Below are 27445 nucleotides of genomic sequence, written 5' to 3' on the forward strand. Positions count from 1 at the left end.
ACAGCCCCTCCCTATCCCTTCCTTGCTTGATCCTTGACTGATGTGGCTTTTTGGTAACTTAGAAACTGGATAGGACATCATTCGCTTTCGTCCGGTGATCTTTATCGTATCCCATTTTCTTCAGGGGGTTAGAGAATGATCTCTGGATTTCCAAGGGACTTTGAGCAAGTGCAGGAGATTTAAATATCCATGGAATCTATTGTCTCAACCCAGCCTTCCAAACTATTGTGTCACAAAGTGTTATGGGTGCCTAAAAAGTCTGCTGGACCAGAGGCCAAAACTAGGATGGCAACCACAACAGGACCAGCACAGCCCTCCGGGGAGACAGAGTGAAAAAAAAGCCACTTGTGGCACCAGCAGCCAGAGATATCCTCAGGCAGGAAACCATGGCCTGCAGCTCAGGCCGGAAACCAAGGCCTGCAACTCAGCTGCCTACTTGGCCTGTAGCAGAGTTTTCTGCTTTGACTTTGGAGTCTCAGTTTCTCCCTTTGTAAAATGTGAACAGCGGGGGGCTGGAGAGATGGCTCAGTGGTTAAGAGCACTGACTGCTCTTCCACAGGTCCTGAGTTCAAATCCCAGCAACCACATGGTGGCTCACAACCATCTGTAATGGGATCTGATGCCCTCTTCTGGTGTGTCTGAAGACAGCTACAGTGTACTCATATATAATAAATAATTTTTTTAAAAAAGTCTTTAAAAAAAAAACCCCGGGGCTGGGGATTTAGCTCAGTGGTAGAGCGCTTACCTAGGAAGCGCAAGGCCCTGGGTTCGGTCCCCAGCTCCAAAAAAAAGAACCAAAAAAAAAAAAAGAAGAAGCGGATAACAGACTCCTTGTATCGCAAGGCTGGACTACATTCACATACACAGAGCACAGAGTACCCAGCTTGAGGGGTGGACTACACAGTACCCATGATGTGACCGGCAGCTGCGACTGTATAATGTGGTACAGAGAAGGGTGTACTTACTTGGGACAGAGGGGCTCGGCAATTCGAAGGTATAGGAAGGCTTTTTGAGGCCTGGCCTTTATTCAGTTAATGATGGGTTAATCAAGAGTTTGTCATTTGGGGGTTTTCTTTTGTTTTGGGACTGTCTCGTGCACACAGACTGACTTCAAACTAACTACGTAGTTACAGATGACCTCGAACTTGTCTCCTGCCTCTCTTCCCAAAGCGCCGAGATTACGGGTATGAGCCTCCTAGGTCAACTTGTTTTCTCTTGGGAGACAGGATCCTGTAAATAGCCCAGGAGGTCCTGACTCTCACAACTCTCCTGCCTCAGCTCCACTAGCACGGGGTTTACATGTGTCAGGATACGCCTTTAGACTGAGACCCGACGGGTGGACACGTGTATGTGTTCTAGCTACGGGGAGTAATAAGTGCAAGCCACTGCCTTTGTCCCCGGTAGCAGACTGAAAACAGTCCTAGTGGTTCCCAGCGTGGGGACACCTTTGAGAAGCCTCTGTGGGGTTTGGACCTAATGACTCAGGTCTAATGAATAAAATACTACGAGAGCAATGGAGTGTCGCTTCCATAATTAGACTGGCTTCTGATTTGCCTCCCTCTCAGACAGGGTTCCAGTATGTACCCTGCATAACCTAAGATGGGGCATGAATTGAAGGTCCTCTTGCTTTGCCTGAGTGCTAACAGGTTTGCACCACCATGCCCTACTCACAAACAGGTCTTTTGGGAAAGTCTCAAGTTCAGAGTGGCCTTGAACTTGCTACGTGGCTGAAGTCCCTGATCCTCCTGCCCCTTCCCCTCTAGTGTTGCGATAGATTAGCAATGGCATACTCTCATCTGATGGTTTAAAATGAAAAGCTTCCTCCCCACGACGGTGCCAGGGAAGAGGAGAGCAACGTATTGTGCCGTGGCTTGCAATCGCCTAACCCTGGAGTTATTGCAGGAAGCTTTTTTTTTTAAGATTTATTTTATTTATTATATATAAATACGCTGTAGCTGTCTTCAGATACACCAGAAGAGGGCATCAGATCCCATTACAGATGGTTGTTAGCCACCATGTGGTTGCTGGGATTTGAACTCAGGACCTCTGGAAGAGCAGTCAGAGCTCTTAACCACTGAGCCATCTCTCCAACCCTGCAGGAAACTTTTAAAGTTTTTTTTTCCCCAATACTAATGCACCAGTACATACTGACAAATGTGTTACCACCAGCCCCTGCCCCATGATACATTTATTTACCTATTTTGTGTATACATTATATATATTTTTTTTCTTTTTTCTTTTTTTCGGAGCTGGGGACCGAACCCAGGGCCTTGCGCTTGCTAGGCAAGCGCTCTACCACTGAGCTAAATCCCCAACCCCCATTATATTTTATGTATGCATTTATTTACTTATTTTACCTTTTATTTTGAGTCTAGGAAGGTTTTCAACTTCTCGTTCTTCTATCTCAGCTCCCGTGTCGATGAGGTAACCAACCTGTACCACAGCGCTTTCACTAAGGACGAATGACTGACAGACTATCCGTAGCTTCTTTCTTACTCTCCTTGGCCTCCCACCTACTCATTATTTTTGGAGTGAGACTCACGTGGCAAGAAGCCCAGGGAAGAAGCCCCCAGCCATTAGCTCAGAAGATCCTTGGCCTCAGCACAACAGTTGGTAAGGATGCAGTACTGCATACAACCACAGGGTGGCGCATGGATGCAAATTTTGGTCCAAGTAATCCTTGGGATGAAAGTCGCCCACGTAGGGGCCTCGATTTATGATCTGTGAGCCAGCGGGCCCTGCTAAACTTTGCATTAATTCCTGCCCCACAAAAACAGTGTGTGTGTGTGACAGTATATCTGTGTTCTTTTGAGCTGTGAAGCTGTGGGTTAATATTTAAGCAGCGATAGAAAAATCGTGAAACTCCCAAGATAAAGACGGGGTCGGTCACGATCAAAGCCGGAGCAAAGCAAACTCCAGCCATCCATTCTCTGGGATCCACTCACACTCTTTTGGGCTCCTCCAAAGGATTTGGGTCACTTCTCCAGCTCTGCCCTCTGCCTCCTAGAAAGGCTCCTGCTGGCTCTACTCCACAGTTGATGCTGCTCTTGGTACTGGCATCTCCAAAACTATTAGGGACTTCTGCTGCAACTGGGCTGCACTTCTACCAATAGCCTCTCACAGGCTCTGTTCGTGGTGCCAGGCCTCAGCTTCACTGCCTGACCCCTTTGACTGCCCCTGAGGCTGCATCTTCACCAATGGCTTCTCCTGGCTTCTCACAGTGCCAAGCCTAAAACCAGTACCACCTGGGTGGCTCTTAAACTGTGGAATTCAGCGGCCCACACAAGGTCCAACTTCAGCCATGTATGCTCCTGTGTGCTGACTCTCAGGAAACATTTTACAGACCTCACCTCCATGATGCTGGTCTCTTCTTAGTCACCACTAATTCCTCTGCTCCAGCTGACCAACATCCAGTATCCCGACAGAGCAAAGCTTTCACTTTAGCGCTTCTGATCTCTTGTTGATCATAGCTGGCTCTTCTACCCCAGCTCACCAGAACCATAGAATCCCGATTCAAAATATCAAATGGCCACGTGGGAGTCTTTAAACGTCCCTCTTAAACTTCACAAGGCCGGCCTCCACTGTCCGCATTTTCCTCAACATACTTATCTTCCAAGCTCCCAGAGAACAGTTCACCAGGCTTTGAATGCCCAATGACTTTCCTAGTCCAAAGTTCCAAAGTCTCTCCACAATCCCCCCTCCCCCCAAAATAACATGGTCAGGTCTGTCAGAACAATACCATACCATCCTGGTACCAACTCGTCTTAGCTAGGGTTTCTGTTGCTATGACGAGACACCATGGCAAAGCAACTCGGGGAGGAAAGGGTTTATCAGCCCATGCTTCAACATCACAGTTTATCATCAAAGGAAGTCAAGATAGGAAGTCAAGCAGGTCAGGAATCTGGGGGCAGCAGAGGCCATGAAGGGGTGCTTACTGGCTTACTCCTTAGGCTTGCTATAGGGCCCAGGACCACCAGCCCAGGGATGGAACCACACATAATGGACTGGGCCCTACCCCTACAGCCCTACAGCCTTGCCCACAGCCGAATCTTCTGGAGGCATTGCCCTCAATGGAGACTCCGTCTTTCTGATGACGCTGCCTTGTATTGTATTGACATAAAACCAGTCAGCACAGGGGCCCTGGCTTCTGGGTGCTGGGAGTAAAGCTCAGTGGAAGTCTAACTGCCTATTATGGTAAGGCGTGGGCTTCATCTCCAGTACCGTAAAGGAAACAAAAGAAAGGAAGAAGGGTGTGGTTGCAGGCTGATAATCCCGGGACGGGAGGAACGGAGGAAGATTGTAAATTGCAGGTCAGACTGATACGGTGAACTCAAGGATAGCCTTGGCCACAAAGAGAGATCCTGGTAAAGGGAAGGAAGGAGGAACTGACCTTCTGCTCTTAGAGCTGAATCCTTGTCCTTGGACCCCATCCACTGTCCTGGCTCTATCTCTGTCACACAGAGAACAAGTCCTCTCTGTTCGATGCAGGATTAACACGAATGGCTGGGTTCAAATACCAGCTCCAATCCTTTGAATCCTGTAAGACTTGAGCAGATCGTGTGGCCTCTGTGGGAGTTAACATCACGGGCCTTAGGGAATTGGGTTGTTATTGGCGGTTATCTATGGTTGGCTTTGTTTGCGTTTGGATTTGGGTGCCCCAGATCAAACCCCGGGCGTCGGGCACGCTAAGTGTGCTGACGACGCTGGAAGCCTTGTGCCAGAGTTCCAGGGAGATAAACTCACACTGACTTAGCACGAATTCAGACAAGAGTAAGAGTCTCGTGGCATTCCCTACCAAAGCCAGTGAGGCCACTGCAGAGGCTCTCTAAGGCCAGGTGACTCTAAACTCAAGAATCTACCTGCCCAGTGCTGGGATGAAAGGTGTACCCTGCTGCCACCACCGTGCTGAGCTTTTGAAGCCTCAAAGCCCACTGCTAGTGACCCACGTCCTCCAACAAGACCACAGCTCCTAATCTTCCCTAAACAATCTGCCAACTGGGGGACGGGGGTCAAGGGGGTGTCATTCTCATCCAAACCGCCACAGAGACAAGATGAAAGATGACTCTATCATCAGCCTAGGATCTCCACACACAGGCAAACACACACACACACATACACACCAACATGGAGAACAGAAAGCAAGCAAATCGGAAAATGCCGGCGTGCGACCTTTGGGTTTTGGTACTATCTGACCCTGACAAATGTATAACCTGAGGTTCTGAGCCACATAGAAGGGGGGGGGAGGCTTCGAGGTAAAGTGTTACATGTGTTGCATGTGTGGGTTCCATGCCTGGGTAAAGAGAGAGATAGGAGGAGTGGGGGAGGTGAAGGAGGGAGTACCCCAAGGGCAAATGTGGGGCCGAATTCCATCAGAATTTGCCTTTCTGGTAGCTTCTCTTTCCCTGCCCTTGTGGTGTTTTTCCTTCAGTGAGTGACAAATTTCACAACCCTGGCTGGGACTCCTGAGGTGCTAAGATTACAGGCCTGGGTCACACCACCCAAACTTGACTTTCTTTTTCATTGTTGCTTGTATTTTTCGGTTTGTAACCAAAGCTGGACGACTGGAACTCACTGTGTAGACTAGGCTGGCCTTGAACTCACAGAAATCTACTTGCCTCTGCCTCCTGAGTGCTCTGATAAACGGCACTGACCAATACCTCCAACCTACCTACTTTCATTTTCTAAATCTAAGTCCTAACCGGAAGTGGGAACTGGGCAGGAATAACAGTACGGTGGGTATGGGGTTGGGGATTTAGCTCAGTGGTAGAGCGCTTGCCTAGCAAGCGCAAGGCCCTGGGTTCGGTCCCCGGCTCCAAAAAAAAAACAAAAAAAAAAAAAAAAAAAACAGTACAGTGGGTTAACTCCATTTGAGTTTACCGGACTTTGTGCGCCGTGACTGCCAACGACATCCTGGCTTGAGGCTGGAAGTCACAGCCCAACAGGGGCAAAGATTGCTCTGTGACCAGTCTGGAAAGGGAGCATTAGAGCATAGAAATCAATCCGGTTCAAGTTCATACCCAGGGCAACCACGGAAAGTGCCAGGAAGGGAAAGAACAGGGTGTTTTCCACACATTCCATGGGCAGCCGTGGGGATCCAGGAGAAAGTGATGCCTGGGCTGAGCCAAGAAGGCATTGCCCCAGTTTACAGTAAGGGCTGAGAGGACAGCCTGTCCTGAGCTTCCGGTAACACATTTCCTGCCTTCTCAAATGACAGACATTCCATCTATGACTTCGAGTCTGATTTCAGCAGTCTTGTGCAAGAGGGGAAACACCATGTGCCTCCAGGGAAAGAAATTTTGGCTGCCGTCTCCACCCTTTCCCTCAGCATCCACGTGGGTGGGGGTGGGGAGGGTTAGTGGGGCTTTCCATCCCTGTCTTTCAGAACACTACGGTCTGGCCCTTCCTGCTTGGCCAACACCTGCGCAGAGTCCTAGTCCATATCCTCCCAGAATGGCCTGCTCTCCACCTCCAGCAGAGACCCCCATCATTTTTTCCTGTTCACTCTCTGCCCCCCCACCCCCCAAGACTAAGTATCCTTAGCGCAAGGCTTGTGTCTTTATGGTCTCTAGTCTCTGACAACTGACTGGCGTCTCAGTGGATTCGAACCCTCCATTCATCTTGGGCTAATGACTATGTGATTGCGCCTCCGTTTCCACTTTTCTGCTATGAAAATAATGAACACTCCAAGCTATGTTGTAAGGAAAAATGAGAGCCCTAACAGTGCCCGCAGCACGTGACACGCAGGGGGTACGTAACCAAGGCCGGTAAAGTCTGGGCTAGGGCTGGTTTTTGTTACCTGTTCACACTGTCAGCTAGGTTTTCCTGTATGCGGGGTCTCCAAGCCCCGCTTTCACCCAAGTTAGCACTCAAGACGTGCTGTGGGAACTGTGTCCCCGTGGAAGCTGCAGGGGACTCGATGTCCCGCAACCCCTCTGCACCCGGCCACTTGGGCCCCAGGGCACCGGAGCAGGTTTCCTGGAACCGGTCTCCACCGGATCGCAGACCCTTTGCGCTCAGCCCTTTGCTCTCAGCCCCTGCGCCAGGAGAAAGGGGGTGTGACTCAAGCGCGGGGGCGTGTGCAGGCTCTGTACCCACGTGCAAAAGGAGGGATGCCTGCAGACTTCGGGTCGTGCGCAGGCTCCCGGGCGTGTGCAGGCAGTGGGGAGGAGGGCAGGTGGCGCCCCGCCACCCGGGCGGAGCTTTTGCGCGCGACCCAATACTCTGGGCTATAAAGGTCGCGCTCCGCGTGCTTCTCTCCATCACGCTCCTAGAACTCTACAGCGATCTCTCGTTGATCTCCAACTGCCGCCTCCATTCGCCATGGACCCCAACTGCTCCTGTGCCACAGGTAAGGGGGGCTGCTGACGGGCCTCTGTAACCGGAGCTTCTGGGAGAGCAGGACGGACTTTTGGGCCCCTTCTCTGGTAACTACTTTTAGGGTACTACTGGCTGCTCCTTCCGAACGAATTCTGGAACACTCCCGCCCCTTTTTTTCTTTTCTTTTTTTTTTCCTTCGGAGCTGGGGACCGAACCCAGGGCCTTGTGCTTGCTAGGCAAGCGCTCTACCACTGAGCTAAATCCCCAACCCCTCCCGCCCCTTTTAAACTAGTCCTTGAGATAATGGCTCGCCCAAGCTGGCTGGTTTGCACCCGAGTTCTTTGGAGAACTATGTTCAGTTATGCCCGGGTCCCGCTACCGCGCTCCCTGCCTTCTTCCTCTAGATGGATCCTGCTCCTGCGCTGGCTCCTGCAAATGCAAACAATGCAAATGCACCTCCTGCAAGAAAAGTGAGTTGGATTTTCTCTACCCTTTCCCTTCGCGCCCCTGCGGTCCCTAGCCCACCGCACCTTCCCAGGAGCGTCCAGGGTGCCTCTAATTCGGTTTCTCGCTCACGCTCAACTTTTTTCCCCCAGGCTGCTGTTCCTGCTGCCCCGTGGGCTGTGCGAAGTGCTCCCAGGGCTGCATCTGCAAAGAGGCTTCGGACAAGTGCAGCTGCTGCGCCTGAAGTGGGGGCGTCCCCACAATGGTGTAAATAAAACAACGTAGGAACCTAGCCTTTTTTTGTACAACCCTGACCGGTTCTCCACACTTTTTTCTATAAAGCATGTAACTGACAATAAAAAAAAACAATTTGACTTGATTAACCCAGTTTTGTCTGTGTTGATTGGAAATAAGGGGCTGGCAGAGGCGTTGAAACGGGATTGGTGCACCTTGACTTGGGATAAGTGGATTGATGACCCCTCTGGACTTTTGATCGTCTCGAACATGGTGGGCAGAAGCATGCACTGGTCACAAATGTGGGCATGTGTATATTGGGGATTAAACCCAAAGCTTCCTGCTTATAAACCAGGGTGCTCTAATGAGCCACACTCCTACCCCTAGATGATAATGATTCTGGTTTAATTTTGGGTTGTTAGGCTTAAAGCAGTATGAAATACCTGTTCATAAGCTTTGGTAAATAAAATAAAAGTTGGGGTGAGTCTCATATGACTCCTCTTTGTAGTCCCAATCTTTGGGAGCCTGAGGCAGAAGGATCAGTGCAGCTCCGAAGCCGGCTTGGTCTCCAATTCTGTTAACCTTTGATTTTGAGACCATCTGACTGTGTAACCTAAAATGGTCCTTGGACTTGCAGTCCTGCCTCAGACTTCTAGGTACTGGGATTACAGGCTCAGCTTAAAATCAGTTAAAAAAAAATGTATATGAGTACTCTAGCGGTCTTCAGACACACCAGAAGAGGGCATAAGATCTCATTACAGATGGTTGTGAGCCACCATGTGGTTGCTGGGAATTGAACTCAGGACCTCTGGAAGAGCAGCCAGTGCTCTTAAACTGGCGAGCCAACTCTCCAGCCCCTTAAAACCCATTTATAAAAATTCAATAACATGGGCTGGACAGATGGCTCACCGGTTTAAGAGCACTGGCTGCTCTTCACCAGAGGTCCTGAGTTCAAATCCCAGCAACCACATGATGGCTCACACCCATCTATAATGAGATCTTACACGTTCTGGCGTAATGCAAGCAGAACTCAAGACATCAGTACCGTGAACAAAACCATGAAAAGTACTGTAAACACTATAAATATCCCAGGGTGTGCCTTGCAGCTTGGAGACTAAATGGCACAACATGTCCAACCTAGAGCTCCCATGAGGAACTGCCCATCTCTGGTATACAGGGACACGGACAGGATTTTTTTTTTTTTCCTCTTCCAGAGAGCCCTGTGATAGGACTTGGCTGTCAGTCTGGAAGTTCTTCTCAAGGTCAGGCAGAAATCTACCTACCCCTCACTCCATACCAACTCCTGGCAATTTAAGCAAAGTAACTAGAAATTTGGAAGGAATTGACTAGCATCTTCCCAGGAGCTAGGCATCCAGGCAGAGTCTGCAATTTGGAGGGCGGGGTGGAATTTCCTACTCCATAGGAAGGACGTGAATGATATGCAATTAAAACCAGCCGTTAATGCCCCCTGGCTATTTGTTGAGGTAATGCGATTTGGTCTTCAATCAAAGGGAAAGGAGTTTCTTGGCTAGAAGTAAGGACCAAGCTTGCCTTAGGCTTTCTCTGTGAAGAGTAAATTTACAAGACAGCCTCTGTTTCTTGCTGTCAGGAAGTCCTAGTTCACAGCCCACTTTCTCTCTTATTGGTCATGTAGCCTGGGCAAGTCACTGAACCTCTCAAATGCTGATATCCTGCCCCCCTAGATGCTGATAACCACCTGTCCCCAAAGAACACACGGGCAACCAAGCACAGATCTGATGTTTAAGGACTTTGCTTTGTAAGTGCTGTTTGGGGATCTGGCCTCATTTGTCTCTCGTGTGCCCTTGCTGACACCATTCATTCATTCATTCAGCCCTGGCCTTGATTTAGGTGACACTGAACTCGGACTGTACCCTCAGAGATTTCCCTCTTTGTCTACAAACAAACAAACAAAGCAAATATCCTAATTAAGACTCTTGTGTGTCGGGGTTGGGGATTTAGCTCAGTGGTAGAGCGCTTGCCTAGGAAGCGCAAGGCCCTGGTTCGGTCCCCAGCTCCGAAAAAAAGAACAAAAAAAAAAAAAAAGACTCTTGTGTGTCAAGTAGGGAATCTAGGAGTGAGTGCTGGGACCACTCTTAGTCCTGGAATGCCTTGAAACCAAGTGAATGACAATTATACATTTAGCTTCTCAATTAAAATGGAAGACATTGGGCTGGGAATTGGCTCACGTTGGAGAGCCTACCTGGCTTTTGTGAAGCTCCGAGGTTCATCCCTAGAACCATTAAAAAAAGGGCCATATTTAGCTCAGCGGTAGAGCACTTGCCTAGCGAGTGCAAGGCCCTGGGTTCGATCCCCAGCTCCGGAAAAAAAACCAAAAAAAAAAAAAAAAAAAGGCCGTGGGTCTGGGAATGTAGCTCCCTGGTACAGCGCTCACCTAACATGCACGGACCCCTGGGTTCGCTCCCCAGCATGGAGGAAGCAAAGACTGGTGGCACACACCTGTAATTCTAACACGCAGGAGGCAGAGGCAAGGAGGATCAAACGTTCAAGGACCACGGCAAGTTTGAGGTGTGGGCCACACGTAAAACCGTCTCCAAAAAGACGTCACACACAAAACACAGCAGGTATTGTGATACACACGTATACCTGTATCCTAGAAACCTGGGAAACTGAAGCAGGAGACTGTCTTGAGTTCAAGGCCAGACTGGGCTGTTCGGCGAGCAACAGGCCATTCTGAGTTACAGAGTGAGGCCCTTGGAAAAGGAGAGGAAGAAGGGGAGGCGGAGAGATTGGGCCTGGCGACATGGATCTATCTTCTTAGCTACTCAGGAGACTGAGGCAGGGGGAGGATTTCCAGCTCAAAGTCTAGCTACAGAGCACGTCGAAAGCCAGCCTGGACAGCTTAGTGAGACCCTGCTTCAAAATAAAAAGAATCTAAAAGACTGGAGGTAAAGCTTCAGTGTAGAATGCTTGCCTGGTAACCAGGGGTTCAATCCTTACTGTAAAAAAGGAAAAAAAAATCATATTATGCAAGAGGTCTAAAGGCCCAAGAATCTGTTACAGATCTCAGGTTTTTTTTTGTTTTTTTGTTTTGTGGTTTTTTTTTTTTTTTTTTTTGGTTCTTTTTTTTTTCGGAGCTGGAGACCGAACCCAGGGCCTTGCGCTTCCTAGGTAAGCGCTCTACCACTGAGCTAAATCCCCAGCCCCAGATCTCAGTTTTGGTAATAGACAAAATATAACAAGTTGGTAAAAACAAGCAAGAGCACCAACTACAATCGTACTTCATGTGGTCCAGCAGAAGCATCTTAGTATGCATCCAGAAAACAGCAGACAGACAGAATAAAGGAACTGGGCATCCTTGGGCAAGGGCACACCTCAGCCTGACTTCTACCCGAGAAGACAGCAGTCCTAGCCAGTGCAGAACCACTGATGTCTCTGACCTGGGATGTCTGCTTAGGACGCGCCCTTGAGTGCTTAGAATTTGTTTCTAGTCCAGGCTGAAATCCTCTCTCTTTCCAAACCCAGTCCTTAGCTATTTAAAACCAGTAAACTCATGAGATTTGGAGAGAGTTATCCAACGTTATCCAGGCAAGGATTCTGGTTTTTTTTTTAATTTTTATCTTTAATTGCTTATTAATTTTTGAAATAGGATCTCATTTGTGTGGCCCTGGCTGGCCTTGAACTCAAGAAGACCATCTGCCTCTGACTTCTAAGAGCTGAGATTAAAGAGCTAGCCTCAGGCAAGAACTTAACTATAGACCAAGACTCAGCTCCACGTGTTTTGGATCTTCCCACACAGAGGGTATAACTGTGTCATCTCCAAGATGAGGAATCCCGAGGAAGGAGAAATGGCCTGGGTCATTGTCACCAAACCAGTGGGTAATCGGTTAATGGAAAGACAGGTGTCTAAACCACCAAGGAGGAGGAGGAAGAGGAGGAAGAGGGCGAAGAGGGGAAAGAGGAGCTGAAGGAGGAGGGGAGGAGTGTCATAGCCCAGGACCAGGTGCCTTCTTTGCCTACACATGGACCTACGTACAGAAGGACAGCATCAGAGAACTTGGGACACGTACAGGAACATTGGTGTCAGGCCGTACTGCTTCACAGCCCGTTTTACTACTGACTGGTTGTATGCCCCTCGCCGCCCACCCCCCCCCCGCCCCGGCAGGTCACTGAATCCTCTGTCCTTGTGTGTAAATAGAATTTGCATCTCTATATAGGTATTAAGTGAGAGATCGGTTTGACTCCCAGTATTGCACAATGGCTGGTGGAGGTCCTACAACAGTTAAGCAAAACCTGCCCAAGGTCGCATAGCTCCGAAGTACGCGTGAACCAATGGTATAGCTCTTCTCTTGCCCTAGTCTCAAGGGCTGACAGCAGAATCTAATGTTACTCTAAAGTCAGAAACATTGAAAATATAAACAGCTGCCTGTATTAGTTTTGGGGCTTTTTGTTTTGTTTTGTGTTTTTATCTAGTGCAGTCCCTGGATATCACCTAAAATGATCCCTCTGCCTCGGTTTTTAAAACCGGCCTGGAGTAGAGCCGATGGCTAAAGGGTTGCGACCCCCAGCCCGGAACGTGCCTACATGTGCCCCCTCATGAGTGGAGAATATATTGCGATGAGTTCCGTTGGCTCTGTTGCTGTGTCCAGAAGGAAGGGGATCAACCAAGGACCATGATGGGACAGAGACAGACAATAAGGACCCGGAAAGTTCGTAATCAAGGCTAGTCTTTATAAAACTGTCTCCTTCGCCTCTGCTAGCTTCCATTCAGAGAGACGTGGGCGGAGCCGGTCGCTGCCCAGGAACTCCAGGAAAGGAGAAGCTGAGGATAGCGCGCTACGATTGTGTTTACAGAGACAGTAGGGCTTCCCGGGATGTGTTCTCGTAATGCACTGGATCAGTGATGGCCTGTAATATCTCGGAAAGCACTACAAAAACATGATGTTCCACACGTCACACGGGTCTTCCTACTCGGGCCCTCCTACTACGGCCAGTGGCGCCAAAGGGGGCGGTCCCGTGGTGCACACCGGCGCCCGAGGGAGCTCTGCACTCCGCCCGAAGAGTGCGCTCGGCTCTGCCAAGGACGCTGCGCTCGTGACTGAGCGCGGGCTGGAGCAACCGCCAGCTGAGTGCAAACCCTTTGCGCCCGGACCAGTCCAACGACTATAAAGAGAGCAGACTGTCCGCTAAGCCTCATCCCGACTTCAGCAGCCTGACTGCCTTCTTGTCGCTTACACCGTTGCTCCAGATTCACCAGATCTCGGAATGGACCCCAACTGCTCCTGCTCCACCGGTAAGACGCCCGGTCCTTGGTCTTTAGAATACCCAGTTGTAGGGGTTTGGCGGGAATAGGCACCTTTAGTTGGCGATTCGTCCTAGTTCTTTCTAGAATCCGCTCTTGGAATCGCCATCACCTGTTCTTGGAGTATTAGTATTGTCCGAACGGCTCCTCCTTGTCGGGGTTTGGGGTAGGAATTTAGACGCGCAAATGTCCGGATCTCCCTCGTAGTGGGGACATCTGAGTTGAGACCCAGGCGTTACTAATCTTACTGTGAATTGCCTGATCTACCAGAGAGGTGAGAGACCGTTGTGTCTTGAGATCAAAGACCCAAGCCTTACCCTACCCTGTGAGGAGAGAAGAGGGGCTAGGCTCCCTGGAGTTCTGAGTAGCACTTTGAATTGAGCAGGACACATGGTGTTGGCCACTGCTGTAATTCTGCCTCTTACTGACCGCTGTCTTCTTTCTCCTCCATAGGCGGCTCCTGCACCTGCTCCAGCTCCTGTGGCTGCAAGAACTGCAAATGCACCTCCTGCAAGAAGAGTGAGTTGGGACCCTCGGGTGGTGGTGGGAGAACTCCTACAGAGCTGGCTCTGAGAAACGTCTGAGGCCATTCGGTTTGGGGCAAGAAGCAGGTCTTCTGCCAGACCTGTGCGACCGGAGGGACTAGGAAGCCTGCTCTGACATCTTCCTCTATCTTTCTTTCCAGGCTGCTGCTCCTGCTGCCCCGTGGGCTGCTCCAAATGTGCCCAGGGCTGTGTCTGCAAAGGTGCCTCAGACAAGTGCACGTGCTGTGCCTGAAGTGATGAACTGTGCTGCTGCCCTCAGGTGTAAATAATTATCGGACCAACTCAGAGTCTTGCCGTACAGCTCCACCCAGTTTACTAAACCCCGTTTTCTACCGAGCATGTGAATAATAAAAGCCTGTTTGATTCTAACTCTGGTTTTCTTGTTGATGTTTAGATATAAGAAACTGGGGCCACGAGGGTTAAGTTGATAGTCTGGGGATCTGGTTTTGGACTCGCCGGTGCCTTTTAACTCCCGCCTCTGGCTCCCAAAGAGGGGTAATAATGTCTTTGGGTAAAGCCAAGTTATCCCATAAGCTTCCTCATACGGAAGACAAGCAGCGTTGCCGGGTCAGGAGTGTGTTAGGGGGAGGGATGGAGGGTAGTCCTGAGAGACTAGTGTCCCATCCAGGCAGCACAGAGGTCTTTTCTATCCGTTCTCAGGATTCCAGTTTCATCTCAGGTTGTTGGGTATATGGAGGGGTACGAAGATTAACAGGGTGTCTAGCATGCTAGGAGGGACTAACACTGAACTATATTCCAGACCCTTTTTTGGAGAGTTGCGTTATAGGGGCGTTTTGGGGGCCATTTTGACACAAGTTGCTTTGGTTGGCCTAGACCTCATTCTGCAGCCCAGTCCGACCTTGAGTTTTTGATTCTCCTGCCTCAGCTTCCCAAGTACCTGGGATTACAGGACTGACTGCCGCCAGGCAATTTACAAGTAATAAAATACAGGCTCATGCCTGTAATCAAGGCATTTGAGATGTAGCAGGAGGGAGGTCAGGAATTCGAGGCCAGACTAGGGACTAAGTTTGAGGGTAACCTGGGCTACATGTGATCTTCTCAAGTGTCAGAGTGGGACACAACTCCCAGACGTTTGATCCCCAGAGGTTCTATATAGTTCGTTTTTAAAACTTGTGTGTGTATGTGCCTGCCCATGCACACATGCACGTATTTGTGGTGAACGTGGAGGCCTGAGATCTTATCACTTTCCACCTTACCTTGTGAGACAGCCTTTCACAGGGCTTAGCACTCTGTTTCTGCCAGACTGATGGCCAGCAAACCCTGAGGATCCAACACTCTCAGCTCAGCACTGGGCTCACAGACTTGGACTGCCCCTTCTGGCTTTTTACCTAGGTGCTAAGGATTCGCTGAGGTGCCAAGCAAGCCTCAGGCTTGGGCAGCAAGCACTCTGCTCCTAGGCCCTAATCCCCTACTGTTTTTATTTTCTATGCACCATGAACCAGATACTGTATTTCCTAGACACCTTCAGCACCCCTGCCCTCTCTGCACTCTGGAAGTTTGCACTCAGCTCAGCCACACCCCCATAGCGTGACATTGGGGCAAATGATACTATTTGTATGAAAAGATAAGTTCAGAGAACACAAAATGCACCTTTTGAAGATTCAATAGGAAACCAATAAATATATGAACTCACGGGGAAACTGATTAACCACTGCACACAGCTGCTCACTGATGTGCGAGTACACTGAGCTGGCCCAGAGATCCCGAAGGAGCTCCCGGCTGGCCCCTGTGCACACGCACACTTGGGAGGGCCTCCACTGCTGTGACATAGGTGGCAGTTCCTTGCAAAGTCAGGATGAATGTGCTTTCAAATTCCAGCACAGTGACCCGGGATTGAGGACCTTTTCCACGTTTGTAGCCTTCTGACTCTAAATGAAGTATTTTGTGTCAAAACTGTCCAGTGGACTAGGGACGGTTCACTGGCTATGGAGAGTCTAGGATAGTTTTAGGCTAAGAACTCACGCCTGTCTCTATCTGTTGTATGAACAATGGAAGACGGAGACGAAATCCCGTGTCTATCCTCTCTCTAGGTACAAGGGAAATGGAGCCAAAGACGGAGGTGGGGACAAAGACAGGCTATGTCACAGAAGCACATAGGACACCCGCACACACTAATCTCATTCTCACTTTGATAGGAAGAGTAAGGTGACAACCTTGGTGCAAGCTGAGCGTGGGAAACAGCCAGGACTAGGTTTCTGGAACTTTAATAGGGAGGAATGACTGGCAAACTTGCTAGAACTGGCCAAAAAAAAAAAAAAAAAAAAAAAAGCCGGGTGACTGCAAGCAGCGTAGAGCTGAGCGCAAAACCCCGCCTCCTCCTGCGGGCCGCCGAGTGGCGGGCGCAGAAGACACGCCCCGGCCGAGTGCACCCTCTGCACGCGGAGACCGCGCCCAGCGGGAAACTTGCGCTCAGCTCCGCCACAACCCCCGCCCCAACCCCCCGAAGTACTACGGCAGGAACGAGTGCACCAGCGCTGCGAAGAGGCGGGGCCATCGCATACAGCCCAAATCCGACACAGATGTTGCCAGTGATCTATCCTTTTAGGCCACCCAGGGAGCCTTCAACCTCTTCATATTGTCTAGGGAGCAGAGAGTGGGTCCTCGGTGTACATTCTGCACAACCCAGTCAGCTGCAAGCCCGCTGAGAGTCGTGGGTGCAAGGTCTGGGCAGGACCTTTGTACACAGAGTAAGACTATAAAGTGAGCAAGCAGGTTCCTCGGTTTCCATGTGCCTCCCGAAAACCTAGGTGATTTTTTTTTTTTTTGCTCATTTCTTTGGGCCTCAAGTCATTTGCATTGGAAATAGCCCCAACTGCTCCTTGTGTTCCTCCTAACGGACTTCAGAGCACACGTTTTCTGAAATGAAAAGTATTAACTAAGGACACCCCCAAGACTAAGGTCTCAGCACCAGAGGCAACAAAGACAGGAGACAGAGGCCAAGGGAGAAGGAGAAGGGGGTGGGGGCAGACAGAAGACTGCCTCTGGATAGAGAGGAGACAGACAAGGTACAAGGGGAAACCCCATGTTAGGTTAGGATGGGGTGATTAATTTTAATGGGGTGTGTTAATTAGCCAAAGCGGGCTTTTTTTTTTTTTTTTTTAAGATTTATTTATTGTATATAAGTACACTGTAGCTGTCTTCAGACACACCAGAAGAGGGCATCAGGTCTCATTACAGATGGTTGTGAGCCACCATGTGGTTGCTGGGAATTGAACTCAGGACCTCTGGAAGAGCAGTCAGCGCTCTAACCGCTGAGCCATCTCTCCGGCCCCAAAGCAAGCGTTTGATTGCCCCACTTCAATACTTTGATAGCTGGACCTTGGTGGTCAGCCTCAGGAGGAGGGATTGGTCAAATAAGAGAACAGACCTTGGTAGCAAGCTTTAGGAATGTAATCTAATGGTTTTTCAGCAAGACAGAGGGAATGGGGGAGAGGGGCAAGGCTGGCCGGAGCGTGCTTGCTTACCACAGCTGGCCAGAGTTGCCTCCTTTTCATTTCTGGATAAAGTGGACTCCTTACTGTATGTTGCTGGTTCTCCCTCGAAGGCGCCCTTTGCTAGTTTGTTCTCCCCCATCCCCAACCCCAGCAACTTCACCACACTTTGGAATTTATCAAGTTCCCACTCCTTTCCCTCAAGGTTCTCATGTCAAGGGAGAAAAGCCTGGGCTCCAACCTGTCCTGTCCGCCATCACCCCTGCACTCCCAGAGCTGGAGCACCTCCCTTTCCTTCGTGTGGGAAAACCATCTGAGACTGTATTTCCCAGCAGTAGGGTGGAGAGGTCCGATGGCATGCTTCGGTGCGCCTCACAGAACAGGAGAATGGCCCAGACATGCACAGCAAATCTGCCCTCGGGGAGCTCTCGCCTGTGTCTCTAGCTTACTGCTTCTCTCTCCTCCTCACGGGTGGCCCTGCAGCTGCAGACTGTATGTAAGTGTGTCTCTAGTCAGAGACGATCTGGGGCCTAGGGCTGAGCGCCAGAGGAAAGACACAGCTGACTCTGGTTCTGTAACTCTGGGACATTGGCTATCCTTTAACCAATCCAGGGTTTCTGCATTTGTCCTTAGGTCCCAAGACTAGGTAGCCTAATTCTATTGGGTCACAAACCCTGAAGTTCATATCTGGGCTCTCAGGACAGACAGAGCTGAGGTCTTCACTAAAATGCCTCCTCATAGGAACATGGAGCCATGGGTGTGTCATATGAGTACTTGGGAGCTAGAGGCAGGAGGATCATAAGTTCAAGGCTAACACAGGCTATGTCAGACCCTGTTCATTAATAACTAAACAAGTGCCCAACAAATACTTCTTGGGTGTGAGGCCTGGAGAGGTTAACATTGCCTCACTCCTTCCTCTCTTGTCTCTATGAGGTTGCTGCTCCTGCTGCTCTGAGAGCTGCTCCGGGTGTGCCCAGGGCTGGGTATGCAGATTGGTGTCTGACAAGAGCAGCTGCCCTGGCTGACTTGACAATTGTTCCCACCTGTAAAGAGAACAACGCGTGAAAAGCAGGATTCATTCTTCATACACACAGATTACATATATTCCGATCTGGTTTTCTGCGTGAGGCTTGGGGTAAGGGACTGAGGTGAGGGATTTGACATCAACGTAGAGACCTGGACTGTGGACTCGAATGTTAGAGTCCCACCCCTACACAAACCACACGGTTAAGGCACATTGGGCTTCATCTTTGGCGCATAAGAAAGCAGGCGTGGGGGTTGGGGATTTGGCTCAGTGGTAGAGCGCTTGCCTAGCGCTCTAGGGGATATCATCAATGTCCTGGAATCCTGAAAGGACATTACAAGGAGAGCTCCGGGTCGTGACGAGGCTCCTCGAGTCAGGATGAATTTGCCCCCTTCAGATTCTAGCCCTGGGCCATTAAGTCGGAATGTTCCGCGATTTGGAGGCAATTGCCCAACATTCTCTTAACGAGCTGCGAAAGTGGTCTGCTCCTGAGGAAGTACTGATTGTCTAGGAGTGTTGGAATGCAGCGAGCCTGCAAGCTTGGGGAGCCCCAGGAAAGTTCCATGTGAGCTAATACCTACACCGGGTCCATTGGTCCCTCCACCCACAGCTATAGACACTGCATGGCCAAGAAGAACCCCACGCCTGCCTATTGTGGTGCAATAGAAAAACACGTGAGGAATGGCTGGGGGTGAGAGAAAAGAGAAAAAATGCAGAGGAACTCAAAGGTGACAGACACTAGGGACCAATCAATTCCTCACAGCTCATCAGAGCCCAGCAATTCGGGAGCAGTTATTCCGAGCCAGGGTAAGGTGAAAACCATCATGATGTGCGGGGGTGAGGGTGGAAAGCAGGATTGGTCTTCTGGAATGTTGGTGGGAATGAGGTTCAGGGAAGTGGGTGGGATAGGCCTGCCTCGAGGCAGGGAGGCCCACCGGGCAAGCAAAAGGTTATACCAGATAGAGCCGGCATGGGAGGAGGGACTCCGCCGCCCCCGTGCGAGCAGAGGCTCTGCACTCAGCTCTTCCGGTGCGCTCTGCACTCACTACCCAGGGCCAGGTGCGGATGACTCATCCGAAGAGGACACCGGTGCTGAGTGCACCAGGCCGCTGTGATACCAGGAAAGGAGCGGCACTGCTCCAGGCTCTAAGCTGCCCTCTGGTGGTCACCTGCACCTCCGCTTGGACCTCTATCCCTGCTTAGACCTCCATCTTCCTATAGTCTGGGAAAAGATCCACTGGGCGGCTGGAAAGTGACCCCTGGAATGGGTCTTAGGATTCCCAGTTCCCAGAGACAACACTGAATGTGCGTGGGTGTGAGGAGGGTCGATCTTGGGTTATGAGCTCAGTCAACTCCGTTCGTCCACTGACTTCCTCCTAGCTGAGTTCCTGATAGCAAGCATGTCCACCCCGAATGCTCCTCCTGGTCCCACTTCGGACTTGAGGCTCAAGCTACCCCATCTAACATCACTCAGCTGGTTGGGGGTGTCTACCCGGACCCAGGGCTCCGTGTGTGTGTGTCTGGGAGTCTCAGTGAAGGTGGAGGGCAGAGAGCCGTGGACCTCAGGTCCTGACTTCAGTTGCCGCCATCATGGGCTTACCTAGGGACTTTCCTTTGTGTGGTAAACCTGAAGGGGACTTGCCCTTCTCAGATGAGGGGGCATAAGAATGGGCCTCTCCCCCTTTTCCTCAAGTCAGGCAGGAGCTCTTGGGGCTGGAGGTGCCCTGGGAAGTTAATGACTGCGTGCTCTGTCTCCCTTGTTTCCAACTCTCCTCTATTCTTTTCCTCACAGGTGACTCCTGCAGTTGCACAGTGGCAGGTACCCCTCGCGCAGGAACCTTAGTGGGTAAGGGCTGAGTCAGAGCAGGGGACCCATAAGTTATCAGGCAGTCGCCAGGTTGACGTCCACTTCCTGTTTCCCTTCCTCTTTTCTCAGCAATTGACTGGGGGTCAGAGCAGGGAGAACTACAAGGTGTTTGATTCTTTATCCTTAGAACTGGGACACTGAGGCCCACCCAGAGTGTCCCGATGCTGGGAAACTGCCCAAAGTGCCTGCTGCTGACTTGATTCGCTAAGTCCTGTACTTCGGCGGGGCTCGTCTGCACTTTTCTAGTAGTTTCCCAAACCCTCTGCTGATGGAGCATGGCTTCCAGTGGGTGAGAGGCAGAGCTGCCTCCAGCCTTCTGTCCAGCATTGCAGCTACAAAGTGTCATTAAGCAGGTGCAGCTGCGCATATGAGATGGGGCTCCGCACAACGTCATGATATCTACAAGTCCTCATGATATCTAAAAGTCGGACATGTTTTTCATACAGCGCTCACCTATTTGCTTGCCGGCTCCCCTCCCAGTTGCTGTGATAAAATATCGGATAGAAGCAACTTGAGGGAGAAAGAACATAACTCAGTTCACCCGTCCAGCTCAATGGGGCAGGCGGTCTCAGAAGCTTGGGGGAACTGGTTGTATCACATCCATGCTTAGGAATGAGAGCAACGATACACTCACTAATGGGTTCTCCAGTGTTCAGCTCACCTTCTTTTAAAAGTTTTTAAATATGGACCAGGCAGTGGTGGCACACGCCTTTAATCCCACACGGGAGACAGTGGCAAGTAGATTTCTGTGAGTTCAAGGCCAGTCTAGTCTACACTGTGAGTTCCAGGACAGTTGGGGCTGTTACACAGAGAGAACACCTGCTTTGAAAAACAAACAAGGGGTTGGGGATTTAGCTCAGTGGTAGAGCGCTTGCCTAGGAAGCGCAAGGCCCTGGGTTCGGTTCCCAGCCCGGAAAAAAAAAAAAAAACAAGAAAAACAAACAAACAAACAAACAAATTTAAAATATAATCTAGGGCCCAAGTCAAGTTGGGACAACCTATCTATACAATGATTCTTTTGGGTGATTCTAGATAGTATTAAGTTGACAATTAAAATTGACAGTCAGATGCACAAGAAACAGTTTGCTTTTGTTGGTAGCTGCTGGGAGAGAGAAATCAGTCTTCTCTGATGGGGTGACACACGATATCCCATACTCAGCCTCCTGAGTGCTGGGATGAAAGGCATGTGCCACCACTACTGACTTGATTTTTTAAAAATCTATTTGATATGTGAGTTCTCTGCTGCATGTACATCCTTCTATAGATGGTCTTGAGCTGCTATTAATTAAACTGGGAATTAAACTCAGGACCACTAGAAGAGCAGCCAGTGCTCTTAACTGCGGAACCATCTTCCCAGCCCCAGTTTTTTGTTTTTTTTTTTTTTTTGTGATTTTTTTTTTTTTTTTTCCTCCCCCGGAGCTGGGGACCGAACTCAGGGCCTTGCGCATTTTAGGCAAGCGCTCTACCACTGAGCTAAATCCCCAACCCCTTTTTTTTTTTTTTTTTTTTTTTTTAAGAGAGAGAAAGAACATGAAGTTGGGTGGATTGCAGAGAGTGGTCTGGGAAGATCTGGGGTAGGAGAAAAAAATAGGATCAAAATATATTACATGAAATTCTCAGAAAATAAAACAAAACCAAAAAAAAAAAAAACCCTATCATATGCTATATTCTTTTTCCTGTGAAATATGTGTGTACACTGTCGCTGTCTTCACACACCAGAAGGACATCAGATCCCATTACAGATGGTTGTGAGCCACCATGTGGTTGCTGGGAATTGAACTCAGAACCTCTGGAAGAGCAGCCAATGCTCTTAACCTCTGAGGCATCCCTCCAGCCCCTCCTGTGAAATGTAAATAAATAATAAATAAATACATAAATAAATAAAAAGTTGTGTAGACTATTTAGGCTCCAGCTACCTCCTGGTATGTGAAAATGACGCTTGGCATGGGACTTGGTTTCAGTTGTGTTGTAAGGGATTCAAGCTGAAGGAAATTGAGGTGAGGGCAGTGAGGACAGGAGTCTGGGTCCATGTCCGGAGCCATCTTGCCGCTTCTCTGAAGCAGAGGGGAAAAAAGAGAAGAGAAAAGGTCTGCCTGCCAGGCAGAGTCAAGGCTGGGTAAGGCCTGCTGGCAGGTTTCCCGGGCTGCTGAGGCCTGGGATGATAAGAGGAGGTGCACCTGAGGTTCAAGGCTAGGGGCTGAAGATTCTGTTGACCTTGAGGAAGGAACAGAGGGGTTTGGGGGATGGGCACAAATGCCTTTTGTACATTTTAGCAAAACTGTTTGTGCTAGGTTGTGGCTTTGCTTTCCACCGTGCTGTAGTATAAGAAGGCTATGAGAAATCCACCCTCTGCTGGCACGGTGTAGACCCACAGCCCTCCCATACCTCTCTCTTGCATTTTTTCTTTCTTTCCTGTAGTCATCCTCACTCCCCCCTCAGAGGACATCATACCGGCTGGACTGGTACAGGTGCAGTGTTCTGTAATCTCTTCCGACTTTAGCTCTTTGTGAGTTGTGGCAAGGATTTCTTCTGTTCTCAACAGATGATTCCTGCTAGCTCGCACATCGGTGTCACGGTATATACCTAGCAGCTGCTTATGCTGCACCGACTGTTTACTTTGCCCAAATCTGAGGCTCTTGGCGGTGAGAAGAGTGTGGAGCTTACTGAAGAGAGAGAGTTATAGGACAAAAAAACTTGCTTTAAAAAAAAAAAAAAAAAAAAAAAGGAGGGCTAGAGGGATGGCTCAGTGGTTAGAGCACTGACTGCTCTTCCAGAGGTCATGAGTTCAAATCCCAGCAACCACATGGTGGCTCACAACCATCTGTAAGGAGATCTGATGCCCTCTTCTGGTGTGTCTGAAGACAGCTACAGTGTACTCGTCATATATAAAATGAATAAATAAAGTCTTTAAAAAATTAATTTAAAAAAAAAAAGGAGAGATGGGGAAAGAGGAGAACAGGGAAGAGGGAGAAGAATGAAAAGCAGCGGTGAGGCATGATGGTGCACACCTGCGACCCTAAGTATCCTGGAGGCTGAGGCAGGAGGATTCCAAGTTCAAGGTAAGTGTGGACTGATGAGCAAGACCAAGCCAAACTGTACACAGAGAATGGCTTCCATCGAGAGTACAGAGGCTAGCCTGGAGGCACAGACACCTGAGCCGGACCCCCAAGGAGGCACAGTGGAGCAAAGGGCTGGCGTTAAGGGACAGCTTGCTGCGTTCTGGAAACAGAGGGCCAGCCTGTGTCTGGTGCAAGGGGGAGGAGCTTGTGTTCCTCTGAGGGAGGGGTGGGCAGAGATCCCAGGCCTCACTCATCCACAGTTCCCATTCTGGCTACATCACTACAGAGAAAGTTCTGAAGCAGCCTCTCACTCCTGCCACTATTTTGATTTCTTAGAGCTGAGATAGATCCAGAAATCAACCTCCTCAGAGCTAAGATAGATCTGGAAATCAACTTCCTCAGAGCTAAGATAGATCTGGAAATCAGCCTCCTCAGGACAGCAGGTGCAGCAGGTTGGTCTCATGGACCTAGGACACCTGCATTTATTTTAATTAATTAATGGGTTAAATTTATTATTCACAGCGCTGGGATCATGCCCCTGGCCTTGCTAGGGAAGCCCTTTACCACGGAGCAGCACACGCCTAGGCCAGGAAACTCTTCTCAATGAGTCCTTCAGGCTACAACTCCTGGAAGCACCACACAGGACCGCTTGGGAAAATAAAGTGGTCTCTGTTGTTTTCTCTCTGGTCTCAAGCTCAGACAGCATTTCTTTTTTATAATAATAATAACCATTATAATTATAGTCATTGTTATTTTAACTGTTGTGTGAGTGGTGTGTGCTTGTTAGTGTAGGTGTTTGTATGTTTAATGTAGGTAGGTAGGTCTAGTCATCAGGTGTCTTTTCTGGACCATTCTCCACCTGTATTTGTAGAGACAGGGTCTCTCTCTGAGCCTGAAAGTTACTGATTAGGCTGGGCTAGCTAGCCAATGAGCTTCAAGGATCCACCTGTCCCCACCAACCCTCTGTGGGGTCATAGGCACATGCCACTTTGCCCAGCCTCTTACATGGGTGTTAGGAATCCAAATCAGGGGCTGGAGAGATGGCTCAGTGGTTAAGAGCACTGACTGCTCTTCCAGAGGTCCTGAGTTCAAATCCCAGCGACTACATAGTGGTTTACAACCATCTGTAATGGGATCCAATGCCCTCTTCTGGTGTGTCTGCGGATAGCTAGAGTGTACTCATACAAAAATAAATAAATAAATCTTTAAAAAAAAAAAAAAGAAATCCAAATCACATCCACATGCTTTTGAGTCACAGCCTTTACTGACTGAGTCACCTCTCTGGCACCATTATAGTTGTAAGTTAACCTACATAGTAATACTACATTATAGTGTTTCCACATCTATTTCTCATTGTATTTGTTTAAATTCATTCTCTCTTGTGTGCTCACCCTTCTATGCTCAGCGCTCCACTCCTGAGGACATTTTTGTTTTTTGGGGTTTTGTTATTTTCACAGAAGCTGGCATTTGGAACTACTCCCCAACCACGTGGCTGCCAGTACTGTGATGGGGAGACCATGGAGTTGCATGGTCGAGGTGCCCAGGTACCCAATATGGCATGCTGTGAATTGTGTTTGGTCTTGTCATGGAAACCAACTCAGGCAGCTACACACTCCTATTGGTCCTGCATGCTTGTCCAGTGTGGGTGGCCCACCACCATCTCCCTGCAAAAGAATCTGGGGTAAAGCCTTGTGGGGCCCTGGCCAAGGGCGTGTTGTTTTCTGTCTTGGTCTAGAAGCTGTGGTGCCAGGATTTCAAACGTAACCAGCCACTGCTCTGTGGTAACTGTGTTTTGTAGAAGTACGGCTGCCAAACCTCCAAGGGGATAGGAACACAGTGTTTTCACTGGGCCTGACAAAGCAATCGTTTGACATGCAGCCTTTTCCTTTTCAAGTCTTGTGCGGGAGGGCACACTCTATTAACCCCTTCCCTGTCCCTGAGCCCTCTCTTCCATGGGGCTGTGCAGAACAGGGCAACTGTAGACCCTGTTGTTGAGTAAGATTACAGTAAATCGAATGCTTCTGATGCGGGTGTTTTTGGAATGCCTTGCTTACTTCCAGAAGCTTTGGTACAGCATTGTGAAATGCCCTGGTGAGGTTGTGGAAAATGAGTTGTGGATCCAGACTGCCTAGCTAGACCTGCTCCCCCATTAGGATGTCAGTGTCGTAGGATGACATATGGGCTATCCCATGTCTCATCTTGGGAAGCACGCAGGATCCCTCCATAGGGATGCCATGAACCTGAATGTGTCTAGGGCAGTCCCTGGCACATAATCAGGGGCTCGGGACTTTTCCTTCCCATCTCTCCATGGTGTGTGGCAATCAGCAGGTGATCCATAAACGCTTTTTAAGTTAAATGAGCACATATAGAACACTGTCTGCCATTCGAGTACTAACCAGGTCCAACCCTGTTCAGCTTCCAAGAGGAGAGGATATATAAATATAACACAGACCCTTTGCCAGAAGTCTTCAAGTCTACGTTTCATCCGGAACAGCCCAGTCCTGACGGATGAGGACAAGGGGCTGCGAGGTCAAAGAGATGTAAACAAATCTAGAATTAACGAATGACAATTACTGGGGGATTTATTAATTGAAGCATGGTCCCAGGCATCAGCATGTCCAATCTGGTACGCCACAATTTGACTCAGAAAGGGCTTTATGGGCTAGAACAAAAGTGACTTGACACTAATGGAATGTAGCCGGCTTATCTAAAGATGATCGTGGGGAGTCAGGTGCATCCCACCAGCCTGAGTCTGACTGGAAAGCCTCATAAATGACTCCACCTATCAATTCATGGTTTGCTAAGAAATTGTGCAGGGGCCATTAACTCGGGTTACCCTGGGATTATCATGGGGATAATTAAGATGGCCTCAGTCGTGTCAAGCTGCACCCACACAGTGTTATTCAGGGATCAATCACCACTTCAGAGTGTTGCTGCTGAACTGGAACAGATAGCTACAAATTGAACATCTCCACCGTGTGATGGCCCCATTCCCTCACTGACTCTAGGATTGTCTGTGTGGGACAAGTTAAGACGGATGTGTGGGACTCTTGGGAGAAGCCAGGAGGGCAGAAGACACCCCTATCCTTGTTGGAAGACCTGCTATTAAAGGTTGAAGTCCACCATGTCCGGATAGCTTCTGAGCTTGGCACAAAGTGGAGGACTCCCTTTCTCTCCGGGGCTTCCTCTTCTCTGCCTGACCTTATCTGGAGAGCATAGCCCTCCACATCCTCTCCCCCTGGAATAGTCGAGTAGCTGTGGCCAAGGTTCGACTTCCATTTCTCCCATTAAGAACCTGCTGGCAGGGGTTGGGGATTTAGCTCAGTGGTAGAACGCTTGCCTAGCAAGCGCAAGGCCCTGGGTTCGATCCCCAGCTCCGAAAAAAAAAAAAAAACAAAAACCTGCTGGCAAGCACCTGGAATTCCTCTTCATGTAAATGAAGCATTCCCAGCTTTTCCACGACAGCCAATGATGTACTCTCACCCTGAAAACTCCTACCCACTCCCCATAGTTCTTCGTATCACCCTTGTTAACCTCTAATTAAGAGAGGAAGTGGTTTCACTGAATGTCGTCTTCGAAGAGAGCAGTTTCACTGAATATTGTCTAAAAGAGCTGTAACACTGAAATCCTCGGGGAAGTCCCGCCCCCAACTCACAGTTGGACTGAGATCCTGCTGACCCGCCCATTCCGACCCGCCCATTCTGGGCTCCACTTCATTCCCCCACCCCCGGCCCCGAGTGTGCAGTGGTGCCTGGACACCTCGAGGAAGGAAGCAGAACTCAGAACCACACCACTCACACACTCTTTATTACACTTAGTGAGTGTGTGCACACATACACACATACGTGTGCATATGGCATGAGACGTCGTATGCAAGTCAGAAAACATTTTTGTGAGTTAGTTCTCTCCCACCAAATCCCATATGGACCAGTTTGGCTAGAGGCTACCTTCACCCACTGAGCCATTTTTAAGGGCCCCACTCGTTCACATGACCACGTCTTGCCCACAGCAGGGAAACCATCAGTGGATGAGCCGGAGAAGCAGGAAGTTAAGTCTTCTGAGGTGTTGACATGACACCCTATCCAACCGTACAATCCAGGGTGGGTAGAAACGAGAGAAACCAGTCAGACTCTCTTTTCTTAGGAGTGTAAATTCAAGATGTACGTGGAACATCTACAAAAGGCCACCAGAGCTTGTGTGTGACTAGAGTGGCATTGTGTGA

At 49.5% G+C, this 27445-nt stretch overlaps 1 protein-coding gene across 3 annotated transcripts; it reads left to right on the forward strand.

Moving 5' to 3' along the window:
• Positions 1-7166: 7166 nt before the first annotated feature.
• On the forward strand, positions 7167-14190 carry LOC116886420 (metallothionein-1). 3 transcript variants are annotated; one of them, XM_032887905.1, is made up of 3 exons: positions 7167-7348; positions 7722-7787; positions 13962-14190. In XM_032887905.1, the coding sequence occupies exons 1-3, from the start codon at positions 7321-7323 to the stop codon at positions 14051-14053; spliced, it is 186 nt and encodes a 61-aa protein (XP_032743796.1). In that variant the 5' UTR covers positions 7167-7320; the 3' UTR covers positions 14054-14190. The 3 variants fall into 3 exon arrangements, with proteins under 3 accessions (XP_032743796.1, XP_032743794.1, XP_032743795.1); XM_032887903.1 differs by lacking the exon at positions 13962-14190 and adding an exon at positions 7914-8148 and having other exon boundaries at positions 7219-7348; XM_032887904.1 differs by lacking the exons at positions 7167-7348; positions 7722-7787 and adding exons at positions 13007-13267; positions 13730-13795.
• The last annotated feature ends 13255 nt before the right edge of the window (positions 14191-27445 follow it).

Source organism: Rattus rattus, chromosome 17 (genome assembly GCF_011064425.1).
Source record: "Rattus rattus isolate New Zealand chromosome 17, Rrattus_CSIRO_v1, whole genome shotgun sequence".
Classification (NCBI taxonomy): domain Eukaryota; kingdom Metazoa; phylum Chordata; class Mammalia; order Rodentia; family Muridae; genus Rattus; species Rattus rattus.

Coding starts and splice junctions, on each gene's coding strand:
- LOC116886420 (XM_032887905.1), top strand. CDS start 7,321: ATGGACCCCAACTGCTCCTGTGCCACAG. Junction 7,349..7,721: donor CAACTGCTCCTGTGCCACAG/GTAAGGGGGGCT, acceptor TTCTTCCTCTAG/ATGGATCCTGCTCCTGCGCT. Junction 7,788..13,961: donor ATGCACCTCCTGCAAGAAAA/GTGAGTTGGATT, acceptor CTTTCTTTCCAG/GCTGCTGCTCCTGCTGCCCC.